This window comes from Nicotiana sylvestris, chromosome 9, assembly GCF_000393655.2.
Source record: "Nicotiana sylvestris chromosome 9, ASM39365v2, whole genome shotgun sequence".
Lineage (NCBI taxonomy): Eukaryota > Viridiplantae > Streptophyta > Magnoliopsida > Solanales > Solanaceae > Nicotiana > Nicotiana sylvestris.
Window position 1 is genome coordinate 47,741,912 of NC_091065.1, and position 24,180 is coordinate 47,766,091.

Genomic DNA, 24,180 nt, shown 5'->3' on the forward strand with positions numbered 1-24,180 from the left:
TCTATAATACATCTTATTCGAGCCAAAAATGATTTGAAGTGTTACAAACTACCCACAATTTTGTATGAAGACAACACATCATGAATAGCCCAATTAAAGGGAGGATTCATAAAAAGGAGTTAGGACAAATCGCATTTCACCAAAGTTATTTTCCATACATGATATTCAAAAGAATGGTGATATCAATGTGCAACAGATTCTTTCAAGTGATAATATGGCTGATTTGTTCACCAAATCTCTACCGACGTCAACCTTCAAGAAACTAGTGTACAAGATTGGGATGTGAATGATCAAGGATGTGAATTGATGCTTTTATCAGGAGGAGTTAATACACGTTGTACTCTTTTTCCCTTACAAGGTTTTGTCCCACTGGGTTTTCCTTGCAAGGTTTTTAATGAGGCAACCAAAAGGCGTATTTCTAAACATGTGTACTCTTTTTCCTTCGCTAGGATTTTTTTTCCCATAGGGTTTTTTCCTAGTAAGGTTTTAACGAGATACATTATCTTTGGACATCCAAGGGGGAATGTTATGATAAATACCACATTGTGGTGGATGTTTACTCTTCTTCCATGATCTTCATCTCAAATGCTTAATGACATATTCAATGACATATTTTGTATGTTCAATAACATATTTTCTTCACTTTTTATGCTTATATAAAGGTCTTGTAATAGATAGGAAAATACACACAATTGAAGAAGAAAATCTCTTCCTTCTCTCTATCTCTATTTCTTATTCATGTTTTACTAAATTGCTTATATTTCTTGTTTATGTTTTACTAAATCGCTTTTATTTTATAACAAATTGTTTTTTTTATGCTTCATTATATCTTTTTTTACTGCTGCCCGAGTCTTTAATTATATGTATTTTTGTCCATTTGGGCAGAAATGTCATCAGATAAGGCCATAATTAACATCTCCACTTGGGATGGCACCATTACATCTACTGATTTTTACGTTGCTGCTTCTAATTTTGCTGAGCAATGGAACAATTTAGATCTAGGGTTTCCTCACTGGTCATGGATCAACTGTCCAAAGGGACCACTGTTTGCTGCTAGCAAGGTTTGTCTTTGTGCAATTGCTTTATATATGCTTTCGGCGTGTTATATATATATATATTAATACTACTTGTATTCTGCAATTGGGCAGGTAGAAGGATATTTATCATTGGAGAATATGATTCTTCCAGGATCCACTGAGGTCTGTCCTTGGAACTTCAGTGGAGCTATATTATTGAGAAAATTTAGCATAAAATGTTATGTACCTGTAAGACTTTGCTGATTTGTTTGTCTTTCTTATAGGAAGATCGAAATCATTGTGGTCTTGCTGGAATAGAAGATTTGAGTTGCGCTAATGAAGATGTATATACGGATACTGCTATATTGGTATGTTGCACATTTTATTTCTTGAATTAATTCCGTTTACTTGGAAAAAAAATTTATTTTATGGAGTGCTCGAGTTTCAAAATATTTATCTTTTTCTCACGTGTTGGAGATTTTAACAGGGACTTTTTCTTGTTTGAACTGCTGAATTATAGCAAACTCAACTTCCAGAGTTTTGTGCTTCCTTTGGGATTAACATTTGAGTCTTCAGTAGAACACAACTAATTGTCCAATCTCTTAGTTCACGCGTTAATTTCTTGGAATCAGGCAACTAAGATTCATGAATTCATGTATTCTTATCCTTAGCATCTTTATAAAGCTTTCAATTGGCCTTATCAAAAAAAAAAAAAAAAACTTTCAATTTGATACGGGTGCTAATTTGGTAGATGTTGGTGGTCTTGTCAATAGTTGCTCCTCTTTTTAGAACTAAAATTTCACTTGCTAAGTATGTAGCTGTTGCCTTCAGTCTTACTTTTGGAAGGGTGGGGGCATGCATCAATGACTTTGTGTCTGATGCAGTTATAGATTCCTTGCTTTTTAAAGTTTCATGTGCAATATGTAGTTGTCAACATTTACACATATCCATGCTCCATCTTCAATGCCACATACTTTAGTTGTGATACAGTAAATAGCAATTTACTGTTTCAGTTTTCCTCCTATCTTTTGTTGAAAAATAAATGGTTTAACAATTGACGTGATGTTTCTCCTTTAAGGTTCAAAAGCACAGCCAAGAAAGACATCACTATGACTTCCATGTCGTCTACAGTTCCTCTTTCAGGGTTCCCGTGCTATATTTCCGTGCATACTGCAGTGGTATGTTTGTCCGTATCCATTTTATGCCGGAAAGAAACTGAATAAATTAGTTCTCTTGCTATTTTTGGAGTATCTGCACGGGTACGACGGTATTTTGGAGAATTCTTGCAACACAGTTTGTAGGAGCATCTGTCTTGTGATATTATAACCATGCTTTAGGACTTGATTGCTACAGCAACACTAGTAATTAAAAACAATAGCAGCTTCATAACTGTGCCACCGAGACACTAGTTTATAAAATTTTAATTCTGAAGTAAAGCGGAAAATTTTGGTTAGACAAATCATGATGAGCTTGATACGTGTGGAAAAGATGATGACGAATACTAGTCTCGGGTCTATCCAATGCTCTGCGTAGTTTTAAATTCTGCCTCTACTGTTGTATACGTCGTAATCCATTGTCATCAGTTTATTTGTTTCATTAATCACTTCAATCAAACAGCAAGCTAGTCTGGATTTGGTTTCTGATCTGCTATTCTTTCTCGCCTAATGTATGATAACTTATATGCCAGCATAAACATTGTTCTGATTGTGCTACATCCATAGATGGAGAACCCTTGGCAATAGAAGACCTGGAAAAAGAGTTTCCTGCCTATACTACACAAGAATTAGCAATATCTAAATGGACCTTTATAACTCAGGAGGTATATTGCTTCTTCATTTTTTGTGCTTTTTATATATTCTGAAAACTGAATACATTCTCTTGGCTTGTGATTTCTATTAGCACTTGGTATGTTTGCATGGCTTCACCTTCTATGAAAAAAAAAAAAAAAATTATCTCAACCAAGCCAGCTTTTGTGGAACAATTCTGATATATTTCCTCTTTCTCAACTCACTTACCTATCAACGCCTCACACCGTTGTATCTCGCCACATAATCCATCTATGTTAATTACCAGACTAGTAACAATATCCATCTCACTTGCCAATGCATTTTAGCCTCTTGCCATCATGCATGACCTCAAATATCAGGGTCTTTCCTCATGAAGCGGAGGAATATTGAAACAGATTGCTGCATTTTAACTAACTGGGAAGAACTGCAACATATATCTATGATTTACTAATCCCTGGTCGATAATATGTATGCTATTAGTAGTATTTAAGAATGTTTGGTGGCATTTAGTTGCAGCCAACAATCATAGCTGCTGCCAATTTCTAATTCTCAAGTATTCTTAGTGGAATCCTTATTTTCTGGTTGAGACTATCTGAATGTCAAGGTTCTGGCAAAATTCTCTTCAAATTATATCCCCAGTCCTTTCTAGTAGATGTCAAATCTGCTTGGATGATCCTTGACATATCTTCATGCTTCTCAATTAGTGTCTCTGCTTCTTTTTGCTTTGTTTCTTCCCTAACCCTTCTTCGCCAGTAAAAAGTAAAAGAGGAGTAACTACAATTAAAGCTAAGGTATATCTTAGGCTTTGTTTGTCTTCCTGGTAGTGCAGTTTGCTTTTCTCATTGTATCTCCTTTTACCAATTAGCGTGAAGTTTGTCATAAAAATGTGTGTTAATGAATGTGCACCATGTTTAGATCCACCTTAAATTCAAATGCTGAATTATCTGTAGGAGCACCCCTACCTGAATCGGCCATGGTACACGTTACATCCTTGTGGAACTGGTGACTGGATGAAGCTACTTTTCAGTAATGAACCTTCAGTGGTGTCTCAAGGTGGAGTTGCAGTTGAGAAATATCTGATCCCATGGTTTTCAGTTATATGTCCGATCTTTGGTCTTAAAATCCCCTTAAAATTGTTTGTAAATGCGTCTAACAAGTCTGAAAATGTTTCTTATGTAACATAGATTTAGTGTTATCTTCTCAACGTAAATGTTCTTCTGAACACAGCAGCAAAAATGAATCCATCTGCCAAAATGCAAAATATAAGCTATTATGTAGTGTTTATTAATTATTATCTTATGTCTTATGTTAGGAACTATTGGTTCTTTACATAAATGCAACCTTTAACATGGCTAGGCCGATCAAGTTTTCAATTTTAGTTTCTACTATTAGAGTTTAAGCATGTCACGTTTTCTTCTAGGGGCTTATCTCACTTTCATGGCTCCTAAGATGTACGTTGGTAAAGAGTGCATTCAGATTCAAAACATCATACTACAGTACAATGGTTTATGTTTAAGTGTTTGATCATCTCATTTAAAAGTTTTAGTTGTTAGAGGGACATTTATTTACTTAATTATATCTTCAACATGTCTTCTAACATGTGAATTTAATTCTTATGTGGAAATTCTTTTTGACAGTGAGGGAGACAAAGTGAGAATGAACTCAGAAGCTCTAATACTATGTTAAATTAGGCTGCCAAAAAGGTTCTGTCATCTGGCAATTTGGATTGACTTAATTTGATATGCTTACTATCTGTATTCCAAGCTGAAACTTAGCAACTTTTGAATGTTTACACCAAGGATCAGATAAAAATATCTGACTTCCAAAGTGAGTTCATGTTAAGCTTTGCGATTCTGTACATTTCGAACGTGGAAGCTTTCATTTTTGACATACCGCACAGGTCATTTGCTTGGAGAAAATCAACAGGCCCAAGATAAAAGTCATCGAGCAATACTTATGATCACGAATTTCTCATTAAACTAGAACCAATCCGAAAACGGAAGAGGATCATGCAAGGATACCCTAGTACACCCTGTATTATTTTAACCCTGTTAAAGGTAATGGGGCCTAAAATGTAGGGAGAAATTTAAAAATAGTCATATTTACAAGTGGTCATTCAAAAATAGCCACAGTTTCAAAAGTAATCGAAATTTAGTCACTTTTCATGTAAAGATAAATTTGAACGAAAACACTGTTCAAAATCCGAAAAATACTCTAGCATAATATACTGAAGTTCCAGTATAATATGCTGGAAGTTCAAGTTCATACACAGGTGCTCCAATCTCCAGTATATTATGCGGGAACTTTTCGCAGTTGGAATTCCAACATAATATGCTGGAAGTTCATGCACAGGTGCACCGATCTCCAGTATATTATGCTGGACCAGTCCTTGTTGCAGCAAAATAGTGGCAATTTTTTAATGACTTTGCAAATGCTGGCTATTTTTGAATGACTAGTCCGAAAACTGGCTATCTCGTACTATTTTTACTAAAATATACCATTGTGCTAGTAAGCATTGATGAGCAGCCATTATAACCTTTGCAAAGGTATTTATTTCAGTACTATAATAATTACTACGCCTCGAACCCAAGAAAGATGGATCAGCTATATGAACTATGACTATCCATGTCACTCCATTAAAACCCATATTCCAATATTTTAAAAAGTAGTAGTAGTTATGTAGCACTTACAAAGGCATTTCAGTAACCCATAGTTTTGCCTTTTGGAAATGCAGTATGAACATGCATTACATTCCATTGCCAGCTGACTATTGTATAAACAGGTAATTGGACTCGAAATTCACAGTCGTAAACCAGAAGCTACACGACGTGAACTAAAAGTCCAACCACCATCCTCTTGCTGCAAGTGTTGGTGGCATGCCGAACGTCGCCAAAACTTGAGATGTTCACTGTTTATAGACATAGTGACGAAAGGACCAAAAACTCAGAAGGCCATTCATCTGGAATTCCTACTTAAGAATTATGCTTCCATGTAATTGACTTGACCTCCAAGCCCTTTAGAAGCTGTGCTCTTTAATGTTTTCGGAAACATATCCAGCATGCCAGTACAATACATGTTTGATCCAGATGTTAGGTAGGCTCATTGTCTTTCGACTTCTTCACTAATGACTGCCTGTCGACTGAAGCAAGCCAGAAACTCTATATTTCCTTCAGCTCCTTTTAGAGGTGATTCAATCCAACCGTTGCATTGAAACCCATGGTTTTGAACTCCATTTATGATCTTCTCAATCACCTGTACAACAATAAAGGAAATATATTGTGACAGCTATAACAGTAAGAACAAGGAATTTCTGTTATAAGCAAGATATGTGACTAGGAGCATTAACTTCTTTTTTCCTGTTATTTTCAAACACTAAAAATGACTTGATGTGGGAAAAGGAAGGAACAATAGAATTAAGCATCTCCAGATTACCATCATGTGAGGTTACAGTGCAAATATCAACTTCGTCGTACTTCACACAGTCAAGATTTCTACTACCTCCTTTGATGACAAAATGCTCTGACCCCATAAACAGTGACAAACCTACTAAAAAGATTGAGAACTGCTAGCTCAAACCAAAATTGACTTCTCCAAGAGTTCAGCCATATGGCACATCCAGAGCACAAACAAGCAGACATCAAAAGCAATAGCAACATACCCGTGACACTATTCTGTTCCATAACCCCAAACAGCTAGATGTACAATCAAATGCAATTCTGCAATTCTCTATATATACAGCTCTCCTCTTTGCTGGTTACTTAGCTTTTCACTGGCTTTCCCATCCTACCCAAGTTGACAAAACTCACCATTCTCTTTATCCAAAATCTAAGTTCTCACTTTCTTTCACCCTTAGTCAGTTGGCATCCATCAGAGTTAGAGAAAACATAAAAGGTCTGGAGACCTACTTCCCATCCTCCAGCAATCTATGCATCCACAAAAGATTTATGGGAGTCAAGGAGGGAAAGAAGAGAATTATCAAGATACTGGATTTACTTTAAGTTGCAATATACTTTAATTTGTTTTACCTTACTATGACCTCACCAAAAGTAGTTATCTTATATAAAAAAACAAAAATCATTATAGCCCTGAACAAAATTGAGTAAAGCAGTCCAACGGACTACTTCCCTCCAATTGACCTACTTATTCAGCCTTGTGAGTGGTATCCACTTAGTTTCTGGTTGAGCAGTCAAGTAGGGAGAAAGATTAATAAACAAGGGGCTACTGAATCCTAGCCATAGAAGTGGCAACTGTTATGCATTCTGTCCATAAGCTGTCAAGCTCAATTCAACAAAATGCAAAAGGTGTCAATTTTTAGGATGCTAGACTGGTGCCGAGCTTATCTACTGCTTTCCCCAAGTGTAACTCATACAAGGTTTAATTTTCTTGTGGTAACTGAAGGAAAATACGTAGAATAAGTACAAAAATTTCACAGGAAATGGTTATAACATCAAATTGCTATGTAATAAATATAGAGAAAAGGGCATACTATAACAAGTATTTGTTTAAAAATGTATCAAGTTAAGACAAGACATTAGTAGAATAAATCAACAAGAAAATGAGAGATCTTAACATATTTAACATTCAATTAACAAAATAAGCAATGCACTCTTAGAATTTTCAAAAGGTATGTAGCTACTTGTCTAAATTGTGGTTGATAAAGTGCTCCGTTATTAAAGCACAAATTCAAATGTCAGTTCTTGCTAAAAGAAATTTCTAATGCATTTCTTGACTTTTCATATTTATTGACTGCTTATAAAAGACGGAAAGAAAATCAGTTGCTTTATAGCCCATCATCCCTCAAAGTAGCCAAGATAATAATCAGATTTTAAGTCAGTCATAAAGCATCAAAAGCAAGCAAACGAAAAAGTTGGGCAAATACATACCTCTTGATGGACTAAGGGATCTCTTACAATTCCACCTCCTCCAACCTAACATGCATAAAGAATTATACATCAAAATACATCATCTTCTTGCAAATTCAATCACAATACTAACACAAGCTAACTCTTAAGAACAAGATAAAGGCCAACTCCTCTTGAGTGCAATACTGATGCAAGACTTCAGATACGCGCAAATGATTGAGCTATCAGTTGAAAATTTATGACTATTAATCTAATTGAATCCAATCAGGTTTGAAAGGGATATTGACTAAGCCGATAATTATACCCTATATATCCACATGAAGAATCCGTAGCATGCAAAATCAATCACAAATTTAACATAAAGATCATCCTGAAGAGCACAATATAAGCCAAGGAATCTTGAAAGCAATATAATACAAGACTATGGATAAAACACAAATGATTGATGTAACAACGCGACCGGCCCTTTTGAGCATTTGCACTTTGTTCGGTGGTTTGAGGTCTTTGAGAAGCTTCATATGGTGTATTATGACTTTCGTGTATCGTCAGTTTTGGTTTTCGAGTGGTTCAGGATTGATTTGAAAGAATGATTTTCATTTTAGAAGCTTTAAGTTGGAACAGTTAATCGAGTTTGGCTTTTTGCATATTTAATCTCGGATCGGAGTTTTGATGGTTCTGTTAGGTCGGGATGGTGATTTTGAACTTATAGCTTGTTTGGTCAAGCTTCTAAAATCTGCTTATTTTGAGAAGTGCTTTTCAAAAAAGTACTTTTGGTGAAAATCAGTTTGTGTTTGGCTAATCAATTTGAAAAACACTTTTGAGCAGTAATTAGTGTTTTGGCCAAACTTTTAAAAAGTGCTTCTAAGTGTATTTTTCTCAAAAGTGTTTTTCAAAAAAGTGTTTCAGGGGAAAAGATACTTTTTTCTGCTTCTTAGAAACTGCTTCTGCTCAAAAGTACTTTTTTTCCTTAAAAAAGCTTGGCCAAACACCTCAATTTTTTTTAAGAAAAGTACTTTTGACCAAAAAAAAAAATACTTTCTGCCAAGAAAAAAACTTGGCCAAACAGGTCATTAGGCGTATGCCCGGAATTGGATTCGGGGGTTCCTAGGTTGATTTGGCACTTTTTGGTGAAAGTTGGCAATTTGAAGGTTCGGAATTTTCCTAAGTTTGACCATGGTTAGACTTTGTGGCTATCGGGTTTGGATTTTGGTTTCGGTACTTGGAATAGGTCCATTTTGTCATTTGGAACTTGTCGGCAAAGTCTGGCGTCATTCTGAGTTGGTTTGATAGGAATTGGACGCGTGGTTGTGTTTTTAGAAGTTCTTGAGTTTCATTGTGATTTTCATGTGCTTTGGTGTCTGATTCGTGATTTTGGATGTTATCTTGGTGTTTTGATCACACGAGCGAGTTTGTATTTTGTTTATGTACTTGTGTAAATATTTGTTGTGGAGCCCCGGGGGCTCGGGTGAGTTTCAGACGTGTTTCTGGGTGTTTTGTTCATTGCTTCAAGTTTTTGGTGTTGCAGACCTCGCAATTGCATAGGTCTGCTCGCATTTGCGGAGGTTTGATCGCTTTTGCGAAGCGGGTTGGAGGCCGGAGAGTTCGCATTTGCAGACTCATTTATCGCATTTGCGATGGGGCACTGGGCTAGGGCTTTGCGCATTTGCGATCTGGTGGTCTTGCGAAGGGGTCAGGGTTCACAATTGCGAATATTTTGTTGCTTTTGCGACGTTTGCAGCATTATGCATGGGTCACTTTTGCGATCTTTATTCCGCATTTGCGAGGGTTGCATTTGCGAACCCTAAGTCGCAAATGCGATATCTGCAGCTTGTTTATAGCTGGATATTTCAGGACTTAGCTTCATTTTATTACATTTTGAGCCCCTAGACTCGGCATGAAGCGATTTTGAGGAGAGATTTTCACACACAATCAGTGGATAAGGGATTTTAACTCAATTTTAATTATATAATGTGATTATTTATGAGTTTTAACATCTAAATCATGAGATTTGAAGATAAATTTTGGGTATTTTTGTCTATGTTTAGAAAAATGAAAATTTGTGATTTGAGAGTCGAATTGGACTCAGATTTGAAAATCAAACACATATTCAGGCTCGTGGGGCTATGGGTAGTCAAGATCTGCCTTTTGACTTGGGTTTTGACCGGGCAGGCTCGGGGTTGACTTTTATTAACACCGCTTTCCTAATCAAAAGATAGGAGAGCACCCCTTTGCCGAGTTCCTTCGATATGGTTCTCTCAAACGCCCTAGTATACTCTACTTGTTCACCTGTGTCGGTTTGGGGTACGGTCATTTCACCGGGAAGATCGCCCCTTTGAGGAATTGTGCAAAGATCTTAACTTTATTAATTGAAATTGGTTTCTCTTGCATCGTTAGGTGTTATTAAGTCGATTTTGATTAGATTTGAGTCGAGCGGAGGTGAGGAAAAGCATTTTTAGATTATTGATTGAGGGCTTTTGAGGTAAGTATCTTGCCTAACCTTGTGGGGGGAACTATACTGTAGGATTTGATCTAATTGCATTATTTGTACTGTGTGAACGACATGTACATAAGATGATTTTGTACACGGATGTATATGTATTGGTTTTGACCGGATATGACCCGAGATTGCTCTTATTGCCTTGTTTTGATTGTGAGTACTCTACACTACATGTTTCCTGTTGCGGATGATTACTTGAGTTCATATTCCTTGTTAGAGATCATGTTTCAGGATTTTATTTCCTTAATTGGCCAAATTGGGCGTTTGTGAAATTGTTGCTATTTCGGTTAGCTGAATTCATGTTATATGTTGAACACCCATCTGCTTCCCCTATTTATTGTCCGTGTGCACTGCGTTGGCAGATTTGTGAGTTGATGTCTTGATGACAATTGTTGGTATGTTGTGCTGTTGTGATTTGGCACACGTGGACTTGTTGAGTGGATTGTCGGGATATTTGCACGAGGTTCTACCGTGCTATTGTTATTATTGATATTGCACATGCAGCAAAACAAGGTGGGCTACAGATATATATTGGGTCTGCGTATGTGGCAAGACAAGGTGGGATAATTGTTGATGCACGTGTGGCGAGACAAGGCGGGCATATACTTTATTGTTGCGCACGCGGCGAGACAAGGGGCGCTACGTGGGGATGATGTGTGATGGCTTGGGGGCGTATTATTGATGATATTTGTGTGGTGGTTTGACTTCTTTGTGTGTGTCATGCATATTACGTGTTTGTTGTGTTGTTTCCCTGTGATAGTTCACTTGCATATGCATAGACCGTAACATGTCATTTAAACCAGTCCAGGAGCATGAAACTTGATGTTCATTGATCATGTACATATATTCTTGTATATCTTCTTTCTCTGCGGTTTGGGTGACCATGCCGTGCGGATTGTGATATTGAGCCCGTGACCACGCCGAGCGGATTGTGATATTAGCACGTGAGTTGTCCGTGCAGTTATGATTGATAATGTGGGCACGAGGTGCCATGTGTATATGATTCATGATTTGTAACTTGAGATTTGTGATTATGAGGTGTGGTACCTTGGGGTGACTCGTGGTAAATCTTGTGTGGAGCAGTTTGATGGTTAGAACTGTCATTGTTTTCCCTTAATTGCTTTCACTTCTATTTTATTTGTGCTTTGATTATTTTGTTGTATTATCACATAATTACTCTTTGTTGCCATTTATTTGCTTTGTTTTCCGTTGTTAGCTTTATATTCATATATTGTACATGTTACTTGGTTAGTGAGTGTCTTGACTTGAATCTCGTCACTATTCCACCGAGGTTAGTCTCGATACTTACTGGGTACCGACCGTGGTGTACTCATACTACACTTTTGCACATTTTTGTGCAGATCCGGGTATTGGAGCTAGCGGATTCAGGCAGTGAGAGCTTCTTGATCGTGAGCAAGGTAGAGCTCTTTGATCGTCGCAGTCCCTTGGAGTCCTTTGCTTACATTATTACTGTCCATTCTCTTATCCGAACAGTATTGTATTTCGAGTTTTCTATGTATTCAGTAGAGTTCGTGACTCTGTACTACCTAGTCTTGGGGAATTCGTTGTGATTATTGCAGCTTAGGCTTGTATCACGTTTATTTCTATATTTATATTAAACCCTATTTTCATTATATCATGTTTAATTGGTTTGATTGTTGTAAGTGATCAGCTTACCCAGTTTTAGATACTAGGTGCCATCACGATCCTTAAGGTGGAATTTTGGGGTCGTGACAATTGAGCTTCAGTTGATCTGATTGAGCCAACACTAGGACTGAAAAGGATATTGATAAGCTGATACTTATACCTTATATTTTATATGCGCAAAATCCTTCATGCCCAAACACAAACGGGAGCACCACCTCAAGAAACTCATTTAACTGCATTTGTTTGAAGTGAGTAAGCTCAATTTTAGACAACTGGAAATTTTCAATTATGATCAAACTTTCAGCGAAATTGGTCCACTTTTTAAGTCAACAAAGTCGAGGGTCTATCAGAAACAACCTCTCTACATTCATAAGGTAGGGGTAAGGTCTGTGTACACACTACCCTCCCCAAACCCCACCTTGTGGGATTACACTAGGTTTGTTGTTGTTGCGGTTGTTGTAACAAAGTACTCTACCAGTCTGTCCATTCAAAATCGCCTATTTTAGTATATTTGTTGCAGACTTGTATAAGTAAATAAAAAGTGTCTCCATACTAACAATTTAAGCTTTTAGATGAGGTTGTCACACAATTTGACATGGTACCAAAAGCAGGCATAGATTCTGTGTTAAAGTTTCACGGGCACCATCAACCAAAATTATTTCCACATGCTTGGTCCAGGGAAAAAAAAATCGGACCCACACATAAGTGATGTCTTGTAGACCTAATATATAAATAAATAGAAGTGTCACTTCTCTGGTAGCTTTTTTTTTATAAAGTAAAAAAAAAAACAGTATAATCACTTTTCTGAATGGCCTAAGCTTTTAGATAGAATAGTCACACAATTCAACAATGTTAAAAGATTGGTCCATCTCAACATGGATTATCAAAACAAGTCAAGTTCATACGAGCCTTTTGTCTTCATTGAACCTAGAACTATTGGGAGGTAACCAACTACTACTTTTTCTCTGACTTGGGAAATGACTTGGGAAATGTGCCCAGCCATATTCTCTCTCTTTGAAACATGTTCCGGCATATTTCTCTTCCGATAATCTTCTTTACTTTTTCATCATGGAGGACAAGATCTTTTTTATTCCAGGCGTTAAATCTTTTGAGCTTATCAACTCAGGCGAGGGGTGGTTCGATTGGATCGAAAGGGGCAAAAGATTTTCATGCAAAATCAGAATAGATGAGGAGAACCTCCGGCGGGTATGTGAAGCACTCAAGCAAGCATCTAAAAGGGCAGATTATTACAGACGATGGGGGTGGAAATCACAAGCATACTATTACAGAATTTTTGTTAATTTCAACTACTATGGGCGATTCATTCGCATTGAAACGTGGTTGGGGACAATAAGAAATCTGTAATCATCCCTAAAGCTGTTTTCAACATGGGTTGGGGAGATATAGCCGATAAAATCATCCACTTTCTGGGGAAGCAGTCCACAAACAGATATAGGCCAACTTATACTCACCAGACAAAGTCATATATTGACACGGCTAAGATTGCTCAGTGGCCGGTGTTAACAAAGGCTACAACGAGGGAGGTGGACAATGCTACTTCAGTTGACTCGGGTGGTGAGAGTCATCGTTTTCTTGCTAGGTGCTTGGTAGGTACCTTCAATGATCCGTTCAATTACAGTCCAAATCAATAAGTTATCCAGAAATGGTTTGTGAATAGATGGAGGATCTGTGCTGATATGAGAGTGACTCCGATGTCTCATAATCAGTTCCTGTTCGAACTTCCTTCAAGGCAAGAAGTTGTGAGAGTCCATGCAGGGGATTGATTCTGGAATGGATGGTGTCTCTCTTTACAGTGGTGGTCGGCGGTGGCTTGCACTGAAATTGCTTGCCAGAAATCTGACCAGAAATGGATTAAAGCTTTTGGAATCCCCGTCCACGCATGGAAACTTGATACATTCAGAACCATTGGAGATCTTTGCGGTGGTTTCATAGGTATTGATGAGGACACGAAGCATCGGAGCCACTATCTTTGGGAAAGAATTTGTGTTAGCAAGAATAGTGCTAAATGCCCAGATAAGATAGAGCTCGAACTGGACTGTTGGAGATATGAAATCTCAATTTTGAAGGATGTGGCAGCAACACCAAAACTAGCTCGAAAGGCCGGAGAAGAAGGGTTGGGGATTTTATCAATCAAAGCAGCGGTGAATTTGGGTAAAGGTGTCGACAGGCAGGTCAAATCACAGCACGTGGAAGGGCACTTTAATTCAAAAGCTACATTAGACAGACAGCTGGACATAGGGCACTTTAATTCAAAAATATCGGGCCCTCTACCCAGTCTCATTAATTCATGGGCCAAGCAAGGGAATTTTATAATTAGGCCCAATGAAGCCAGCAGCTCAGACATTACTCGAGTACCAGGGAAGTTTGGCCAAAATATAAACTTTTATTCAAAAGGCCCACACAAAAAGGCCCATTTTAAGTCAAAGACAAATAAACCCATTAGCTCCCAGTCTTGGCGTGCCATCAGAATTTTACCACACCCTCGTCTTCTTCGCAGTAACGATGTGCCTCTCTCATCTGGTGATCTTCAGCAGACCCATGTCAACCCTGTCATTACGAAATCAACTACGCAGGTCTCAACAGCTATCCCCCTCTCAGAAGCCGATGATGATGCCGATGACGAAGCTGAAACTTTCATCAACAATCTCAGAGGTCTTTCACAGAGGTTGAATTGGTCAGAATATGCTTCTACTGCTTTGGTATGTTCTGACACTGATTCTCACAGTGAATCTCTTCCCCTCTCTTGGCATGACGGTGAGGCATTGGAGCTACAAGAAATTCATCAAGTAATTCAGCAACCCACAACAATAGAGACTTCTAAATGGACAAAACTAGTTATGGGAAAGGCATGCAAGGCTTTTGGGATCAATATAGCCGGCTTTGAACATGAAATTCTAGACTTAATTCTAAGAATGGACCAGAAGAGACAGGTTCAATTACAAAAAATGGGATCTTCTTCTACTTCCAATAAGAAAGGAAAGGGGAGAAAGAAAGGGGAAACTGAAGTTCAGAATCTAATTTGCGGCATCAACTATGATGGGAGGAAGAAAAGTGATAGGGACCGGCATTGCAAGATACTGTCCAGATGAAGTTCAAAATTCTCAGTTGGAACATTCGGGGGCTAAATGATAAGAATAAAAGAAGCACTCTAGCTTCACTAGTCAGAAGGTGGAAAGCTGATATCTTATGTCTACAAGAAACCAAAATGGATGGCATACCATCAGGTATGATTTTTCAGATATGGGGGAATAGGTGGACTGATTTGGTAGAGTTGGGGGCAAACCGCAAGAGTTGAGGTATTATTATCTTATGGGACAAGAGATTGTGGAGGTCTATTGACTCTCACCAAGGTTGTTTTTCAATTACATGCATCCTTGAGAGTCTGCAAGAGGATTTCAGGTGGGGTTTTACAGGAGTTTACGGCCCACACAACAACACGGACAGGAATGACTTCTGGCAAGAGTTGGGAGCAATAAGGGGTATCTGGAATGATCAATGGGTTATAAAAGGGGATTTCAATGTGTGCACATTTGAGGCTGAGAGATACAGTTGCAACAGAAGAACCAAAGCTATGAGAAACTTCTCTGAAATAATCTCGGATCTTTAACTAATCGACCTACCTTTACACGGGGCACAATACACATGGTCAAAGGGGGAAAACAATTTACAGGCCTCAAGAATTGATAGGTTCCTTATCTCTACAGAAAGGAATGAGAGCTTTAAGTCTATCAAACAGTTGGCAATGCCAAGACCTATTTCAGATCACAAGCCTCTAATGTTAGAAAGTGGTGACTGGTCTTCAGCTCCATCCTACTTCAAGTTTGAAAATATGTGGCTATAGCAAGAGGGGTTTATGGACATGGTGAAGGAGTGGTGGCAAGGTTATGTGATTAGTGGCAGCCCGGATTTTATACTTGTTCAGAAGCTGAGGTTTAAACCTGAAGAAAGACATCTCCAAATAGAACAAGGAAGTCTATGGAAAGCTAGAGACAAGAAGCAGAGTTCTAGAGGAGCTTTTAGCTTTAGAACAGGCAATAGAGAACAAAACTCCTACTCAGCCTGAAAAACAAAGTTTTCTTAATATGAAATTGGAGCTAATGGAAATTGCTAAAGCTGAAGAAACTTCATGGAGACAAAAATCAAGATGTCTATGGCTAAAAGAAGGGGACAGGAATACAAGATACTTCCAAACAATGGCCAACTCTCACAGAAGATACAACTCAATTGACAAGCTCAAAATTGATAATGAGATCACAGAAGACAAGGAAATGATCAATGAGGAGATCTTGAATTACTACCAGAATCTCTACAAAGAAAGTGAAGAGTGGAGGCCTACTGCCAGCTTTGAGGAAGTAGCCAGACTCATAGAGGCAGACAGGGAGTTGCTAGAAAAAGGGTTTGAAAGATAAAGTGCTTAGTGTCATTCAATCATGTGCTCCTGATAAGGCCCCAGTGCCAAATGGTTTTACCATGGCATTCTTCCAAAAATCTTGGGGTTTCATTAAGGCAGAGGTCATGGGGGCCCTCAACTACTTCCACCGACATTGCTACATGGTGAGGTCTTGCAATGCACCTTTCATTGCTTTAGTACCTAAAAAGAAAGGTGTTGTTGAACTCAGGGATTTCAGGCCAATTAGCCTTATTGGAAGTGTTTACTAGATAGTTGCCAAGGTTCTAGCAGAGAGATTGAAGTTGGTTGTTGGGAAGCTAGTCTCTAGCTATCAAAATGCCTTCATCAAACAAAGGCAGATAACTGATGCAGCTCTCATAGCTAATGAGGTTTTGGATTGGAGGATTAATACTGGAGAACCTGGAGTTATGTGCAAGCTGGATATAGAGAAGGCTTTTGATAAATTGAATTAGTCATACCTAATATCTATCTTGAGGAAGATGGGCTTTGGTGAAAAGTGGTTAAAATGGATAAGGTATTGCATCTCTACGGTTAAATATTCAATTTAAATTAACAGATCCCCTGTGGGTTTCTTCTCCCCTCAAAAAGGGATCAGACAAGGTGATCCACTCTCCCCTTTTTGTTCATATTAGTCATGGAAGGTCTAAGTAAGATGTTGGAAAAGGCCAGACAAATGCAGTGGATTCAAGGCTTCAGAGTTGGCACCAATGCTGGGAATACAATTACTATATCTCATTTACTGTATGCTCATGATACTCTGATTTTTTGTGAGGCAGAAAAAGCACAGCTCCTATACCTGAATCTCACCCTCCTACGCTTTGAAGCCTTGTCAGGATTACATATCAACAAGCTGAAAAGCACTATCTATCTAGTCAACAATGTGAACAACATAGTAGAATTGGCAGGAACGATGGGTTGCAGCATTGGGGCACTTCCTTCCACCTACCTGGGCCTCCCATTGGGAGCCAAATTCAAGAATTGTGAAATTTGGAATGGTGTTGTAGAAAAATTTGAAAAGAGGTTGGCCACTTGGCAAATGCAATATTTATCTATGGGAGGTAGATTAACTCTTATCAGCAGTGTGCTTGACAGCATACCTACCTATTATATGTCTTTGTTCCCTATCCCTAAAAAGGTGTTAAAGCAATTGGATAAAATCAGAAGAGATTTCCTTTGGGGAGGGAATAACAGCTCTCACAAATTTCATTTGATAAAATGGGATAAAGTCATACAGCCGAAAAGCAATGGAGGACTGGGGGTCAAAGATTTAGCAATCCACAACAAAAGTATGCTGATGAAGTGGCTATGGAGGTATGGTACAGGTGAGCCTAAGTCTCTGGAAGAAAGTGATTGATGCAAAACATGGGAAAAGAGACAACTGGAGCACTAAAATTGCAAATGCCCCTTATGGTGTTGGTCCCTGGAAGTTTATTAGCAAATTGACAATGATTTTTTCCAGAAGATCCACTTCAAACCGGGTAATGGAGAGCACATCAGATTTTGGAAGGACATTTGGTTGAATAACACAGCCCTCATGGATGATTATCCTAACATTTTCCAAATTGCCATGGACAAGAACTCCTCAATTGCTCAGAACAGGAGCAACAACAACTGGGATGTGCATCTGAGAATGTCTGGTCAAGATTGGGAAATGGAAAGTTTGATGGAAATGCTAGCAAGAGTGGAAAGCTACAACATTGATGAAGATCTTTCAGACACTGTGTTGGGGCAGCAAGGGTATCTTCATAGTCAAAGAGTGTGTTACAAGCAAAACTGCACTCAAAATCAGGTGCTTGATGCCTGGCCATGGAAATTGATATGGAGGACCAAATTACCTATTAAGGTTATATGCTTCAATTGGATTGCATTATATGAAGCTTGTCTAACACAAGACAACCCTAACAGGAGAGGATTCCAGCTGGTCAACAGATGCTACCTTTGTAGGAGGAATCACGAAACTGTCAGTCATTTGTTCCTGCACTGCCCAGTTGCCACTGATATATGGAATATGTTCTACAGTATTTTTGGTCTGAGCTGGGTTATGCCTCAAAATATGAGACATGCACACATTAGTTGGAGTTTGGGGAAAGTTGATAAGGCCATCAAGAAAATCTGGTTGATGATTCCTGCAGCTATTTTTTGGTGTTTATGGACAGAGAGAAATAGAAGATGTTTTGATGGCATCTCAACTTCAAATCACTCTCTCAAAGGCAAAATGCCTATTTGAACTTTTTTGCTGGACAAAATTGTCCCCTGTAATTAGTACTAGTCATTTTTTGGACTTTGTTAGTACTCTTGTCCTAGATTGACACTTTGTATAGGGCCTAGCTTCTCCTTTTTGTTTTTGCCTTTGTAACTAGGCCTCCTGTAACTATGTAACTATGCATCTTCTTGATGCTTTTTTAATGGAACACCTAAAAAAAAAAAATTGGTCCCTCTCAACTTTCTTCACCGTAGACATGGTATCCATATACTGTAAGATATGAAAAAGATTCACGGATGAGGTACATCAGAGATGTAGACAAACAATCCTTAAGACTTGATCAAATTGCATCTCTAAGCAATCCAAATAAGAGCTTTGAGTTATAAAATGTTGGTAAAAAGTGACACTTTTATTTATGTATATTAGGTCTGCAATGGGTCACTTCTCACGGCATACTAACGCTTTACAAATGCAGGCAGGAATGCAAGCATGATATATGAAAAATGCTTACTTGGGATCTCCGAGCCTCAAATTGAGGTTTAATTAGAGTAACTAAAGTAGCTTCTTCCTTCATCAAATTGATAACTGCAGGCATAACCTGGATTGGGGGAATGAACATGTGAGTATTACTAGGTATTGACAAAGACCATCTACCATCTACAGATGTGGAACAGCCTAATTTTATATGCTAAACTGTTAACTTAGGAAGCTACATTAAAGAAATTACATTGGAAGCATTTTCGGATGAGAAAGCTTACCAGAAGTATCGAAATAAAGGAGAGGTCCAAAGTTACTAAATCAACCTTCTGCGGGAGTTCAGAAAGGTATCTCAAGTTTGTACGCTCAATAACACTTACACGCTCATCTCGCCGAATTTTATCTGCCACCTATAAAAAATCAGCAAGTCTTTACAAATTTAAACAACCAAATAGTCAGCCAATGTGAAATCGATCCAGGACCACTTGGCAACTAATTAAACTCAAAGAAGTGAAAGATGTTTTCGAGCTGCCAAAACAAGGACAATTTCATAATTCAGGATTTAGTGAACTGTTGAACTTAAATTCAGAGCATTCTGAAAGATTTTTAATTAATTGTACATTCTACTGGTTTCAAATTTAAAGCTCTAGGATTTTCTTTATGGGCAGTCATTGCCACTAGTATACTTTCCAAAAAGAGAAAAGAAAGCTGTTTCATAGATACCTTATTCCACCTGCTTAGCTTATTTTATGCTAGAAGTAGTTTCAGGTTACCATTTCCAGCTACAGGGCTCAGCTTTGTGTAGAAAGATACTTCCAATAACAATGTACATTTTTGCAATTTGATTTTATAATAAGAGGTTACATGGATTTTTCATGTTTTTCCCCTCCTTTTCCAACTTGCACAGTGAACTTAAATTTGGCAATGCATTTGCACACAATGTTCTTTTAGTCTTCTATCTTTTGACAAATAAAACACTGCTTGCTAAAGCTGCTCCAACAAGCTTTGGCACTGTGTTATATTCAGCATCTTATCCATTTGGTCTCTAAGACATCTCAAATTTGATGAGCCAGTCAGTACCTTAACTTGCATTCTTGATTAGAGTATATACCAGTAAAAGAAAATTTAAAACAATAGAAGCTCTATGAGCATCAGCTTTTAATTCTGATGATGTTACCTGTCCATATCCTACATCAACTCCATAGACAAATGAAGCACCATACTGAAGTAAACAATCAGTAAATCCTCCAGTAGACAAGCCTGAATCAAGAGCTACTTTCCCTGCAACATCAATGCCCAGGTTTTCAATAGCAGCCTCCAATTTGTGTCCTCCTCTGAGTAAACATCAACAAGCAAGTCAATTAGCTGGAGGGATCTCAGCAAAATACGATGTCAAAAACTAAAATATAGGCTCAGAGGAGGAATATTCACCTGCAGACATATTTGGGAACTTCAGCAATGATCTCCACGACAGCTTTATCGGAGATTTGACTCCCTGCTTTATTAACAACTTTTCCGTCCACAAGCACTTTGCCTAAGCTAGAAGATTGTCAGGAGTTACGGAGATGGAGACAGAGAGACAAAAGCAAATCAACCTCTAGTTAGGATATATCAACTTGACAGCAAAGTGGAAGCAAAGAAATTACAATAAGTTGTCACCCCGACAAGAAGAGAACGAATTCGAAAACACCATAAGATGATTTGGATGAAGTTTATGATTGGAGATAAACTAGCCTGAATAGGAGTTTTACATTGTCAGGTTGAGATACCTCATAAGACAAAAAATTGAGAGAAACTATCATTAAAGAGTGTCTGAAAAGAAATAGAGACATTTTCTTCAGGAAGACCAATTAACATACACGTACAACTATTGACATCTGAAATACCACAATTTAGCATTGATCAGAAATCTGTTATAGAATTACATTTCCTGAAAAATTGCGTCTAGAAACGTTCAGTGTCTACTCTACTAGTGTGATTTATGATAGCTAAAGTATTGTTATATAGACTCTACTCAAGCAATGGTATTCTACCTTGTAACTGTACCATAAAGAATAAATTTCTAACCCTAAATAGCTCAAACCAAATTATAAGAACAGAGACAGGAAATCTCTTTACTCTGTAATGAGCTAAGCGAAAATCAGGTTTGATTACAGAAGCTCAAGGTCACTGAGCAATCCAGAAGTTCTATTATAATATCAAAAAGAAGTGTCAAATAGGCTTGATGAATAACAACTACCTTGTAGAATCCATGACTGTATAAATGTCCGGCTGTATTGCTGAAATCTCTCAAGACACAGTTCATCCAGTCTCCTTTTCCTAATGAAACCAGACAAACACTTAGCCAAATATGATGGTAGGAAAAAGACCGAAAGTTATCAACAAAATAACATACACAGAGAGCTTAGACCTTTGTTTGAGGAAATAGCTAAAAGAGTACCAGTCCTGAGCAGAAGGACAAACATTTTTCAGAGCCCAAAAGGAAGAAGAAAAAAACTCTGTTGATGATGCCATCACCTAGTAGTTATTAAAACCAAGAGGCATGTATGTGGGTAGAGCATATTTAGTTAACATCTAATGTTTCAAATTTTGCTAGTACTGCCTTTAATATTGCAGTTGGGCAGAGCATATTTAGTTAACATCTAATGTTTTAAATTTTGCTAGTACTGCTTTTAATATTGCAGTTGGTTCATAGCATGTTATAGTATTCATTAGTTTGTTACCTCAGTAAGAACTATTGCATTTTGCTTATATTTCGTGCCCATCTATAAGGAATAAAAGAATGACCTTTTCACAAAAACATGTACTTTGGACTCAACAATTCAGTGGTATGCTATTTTTAGGATAATACCAAAAATATGCAAAATCGCATATGTGAAATGAAACCTGAGTAATATTACAAAAAAATGCTAAAAGCTCAAAATTGATGGACGCCATTAGGCGAAACACCAACATAACATTGTTAATTGCATCTTTGACCAAAATGTGCGCTCTTCTAAACATAAATAGTGCGCAACTTAGAACTCTATCTATATGGTTAGAGTTATATGGATACAAGAATCCTCCTCGATCACTCATGCTTAAATACGTGTTTGTGCACATATTTACTATGCAAATCTCATTCGTCAAATGTGAGTTAAGTACATAGAACTCTATCTATCACGAGATTGCTTTCGTACACGGGAACACATCAAAGCAAATTTAGAAAATGTGTAATAAGAAAATACATACTATAAAGGCGACTAAAGTACAATAGTGCTTTGTAAAGCGCCTAAGAATTCCTACAATTGAATAATTCTCTGCCAAACTTGTTAGGGAATCTACACATAAAAATTGAAGAAAACACAAATGCATCTGGCGAATTTTAACTTGAGGTTAATAAAACATATTATCTCATGTGATTTATCTTTAAGGCCACCCTCCAGACATCAGTTATTTTAGTTGGTATATAAGCACATGTTTTTTTCTTGTTTTTTGTACTTTTTTTAAAGATCTGCCAACTCTTGGAATAGTGTTCAAAAGAAAGCACATTTTGGTAAAAGATTGAAGAAGAATAAATTAATACGAAACCAGAAACAAGTGAGAAATATTACTTTTTCTTTGGTTGACCCTTCTCCGTGGTCAGTGAAGCAAAGGTTCTTACAGAAGGATGATTGCGGGCTTTGAACTCGACCCATCTCGCTGATCAATAAAAATACAGAATTTTATCATCAAAATCTTATGTCGTATAAACCCACCAAGAAAAAGCAAAAATATAAGCTCAATACAAAAAACGGATATGAATTTAAGCCCCACGTAGCAGCTGGACTTGAAGCGTCGAAAAATGCAATATTTTGAAAACCAATTTCAACAGAGACTTGGGTTGTAACGTAAAACAAGTGAAGAAATGAGTTCAATTTAAAAGTACCAGAAAGCTTTGGAGTTCTGTATGATAATTTGCAGGAGAAAAAGAAGCTATTGCTGGAGCTGCAAGAACAGTAACAGCGTGATATGATGATGGGTAGCTTCAGTATTTGAAGCGCCATTTTCTCTGACCTCTGCAAGGAAGAGGAGATTAGGAGACGGAGATTTTGCAAGGACTGGCTTTTTGGGTTTAGCGCCCACTGGATAGCAGTTCAATGTAGAAATGGCGTGGGCCACTTTGTAAGGGGAAGTGGACAGCAGTAATAAAAGGGAGAAATTCAAAAATGCAATATGAAAAAATAGTCAACCATACTGGAGTTCTAGCATAATATATTGGAATTTAGAGCACCGGTGCTCTAGTCTCCAGTATATTATACTAGAGACAGCACAGTATATTATACTAGAGATATCAAAATATACTGGTCCAACATAATATGTTGGAAGTTCATATACAGGTGCACCGAACTCCAGTATATTATGCTGGACCGATCTCATTTGCAGCAAAATAGTAGTTATTTTTCATTGACTTGGTAAACGCTGACTATTTTTGAATGACCAGTTCAAAAACTGGCTAGACCGTGCTATTTTAACGTAATAAAATATGTATTTACTTTTAAGCCATTGTTTAAAATGTCTTGTCTTTAGTCATTGCTTTAATAAATTTCCCACTCGGACGAAAATACTCTTCTGCTCATAAAGTTCAGGACCAAGTGTCTTTAACTTATGAGCTTGTTACCGTAAGTTCAGGACTAGCTATGCTTAATTTATAAGTCTAAGTTTAGGACTACCTGTCCTTAACTTTTGAACTTGTAACTCTAAGTTCAGGTCGACTTGCCCTTAACTTTTGAACTTGGAACTCGAAGTTCAGGACTACCTGTCCTTAATTTTTGTGCTTGTAACTCTAAGTTAAGGACTACCTGTCCTTAATTTCTGTGCTTGTAACTCTAAGTTAAGGACCAAGTGTCCTTAATTTTTGAACTTCTAACTCTAAGTTCAGGACCAAGTGTCCTAAACTTATGAGCTTGTTACTGTAAGTTCAGAACTAGATGTCCTTAATTTATGAGCTTGTAAGTCTAAGTTAAGGACTACCTATCCTTAACTATTCCGATAACCAAGGACACAGTCTCTTTCATTTATTTATTTTCTCATCCTGAAAATGAATCTTATAGAAGTACTTGCCCTAAATAAAAGCGATTGTTAATAAACATTTGTGTCAAGCTTAAGAAAAAGATAAAAGAATCATATTGAGTATAGACCAGTCTGGAACATAAATCATTTTAACATTAGAACTTCCAACTGAATCCACTTGAGAATGAGAAGAAATGCAGTCGCCGATATAAACACTGCATTTCCGTT

At 37.6% G+C, this 24,180-nt stretch overlaps 2 protein-coding genes across 3 annotated transcripts; one reads left to right on the forward strand and one right to left on the reverse strand.

Moving 5' to 3' along the window:
- The first annotated feature begins 872 nt into the window (after positions 1-872).
- Positions 873-4,091, forward strand: LOC104237809 (ubiquitin-like-conjugating enzyme ATG10). Its single transcript, XM_009792032.2, has 6 exons — positions 873-1,061; positions 1,149-1,199; positions 1,301-1,384; positions 2,095-2,194; positions 2,738-2,835; positions 3,754-4,091. The coding sequence occupies exons 1-6, from the start codon at positions 888-890 to the stop codon at positions 3,985-3,987; spliced, it is 741 nt and encodes a 246-aa protein (XP_009790334.1). The 5' UTR covers positions 873-887; the 3' UTR covers positions 3,988-4,091.
- A 1,317-nt stretch (positions 4,092-5,408) lies between these two features.
- On the reverse strand, positions 5,409-23,053 carry LOC104237810 (uncharacterized). 2 transcript variants are annotated; one of them, XM_009792035.2, is made up of 9 exons: positions 22,829-23,053; positions 22,515-22,602; positions 21,161-21,240; positions 20,353-20,455; positions 20,099-20,255; positions 19,203-19,331; positions 18,956-19,042; positions 7,687-7,731; positions 5,409-6,055 (listed from the first exon to the last, which is right to left on the reverse strand). In XM_009792035.2, exons 1-9 carry the CDS (start codon positions 22,944-22,946, stop codon positions 5,903-5,905), a joined length of 960 nt encoding a protein of 319 aa, XP_009790337.1. In that variant the 5' UTR covers positions 22,947-23,053; the 3' UTR covers positions 5,409-5,902. The 2 variants fall into 2 exon arrangements, with proteins under 2 accessions (XP_009790337.1, XP_070012640.1); XM_070156539.1 differs by having other exon boundaries at positions 20,353-20,460; positions 22,829-23,049.
- Between the last annotated feature and the right edge of the window lie 1,127 nt (positions 23,054-24,180).

Excerpts from the sequence above, each read along its gene's own strand:
- LOC104237809 (XM_009792032.2), top strand. The coding sequence starts at position 888 with ATGTCATCAGATAAGGCCATAATTAACATCTCCACTTGGGATGGCACC. Across the intron at positions 2,195-2,737 it reads TTTCCGTGCATACTGCAGTG|ATGGAGAACCCTTGGCAATA; the intron begins GTATGTTTGTCC and ends CTACATCCATAG. Across the intron at positions 2,836-3,753 it reads GGACCTTTATAACTCAGGAG|GAGCACCCCTACCTGAATCG; the intron begins GTATATTGCTTC and ends AATTATCTGTAG.
- LOC104237810 (XM_009792035.2), bottom strand. The coding sequence starts at position 22,946 with ATGGCGCTTCAAATACTGAAGCTACCCATCATCATATCACGCTGTTAC. Across the intron at positions 22,603-22,828 it reads CAGAACTCCAAAGCTTTCTG|CGAGATGGGTCGAGTTCAAA; the intron begins GTACTTTTAAAT and ends TTTATTGATCAG. Across the intron at positions 20,256-20,352 it reads GTTCCCAAATATGTCTGCAG|AGGAGGACACAAATTGGAGG; the intron begins GTGAATATTCCT and ends ATGTTTACTCAG.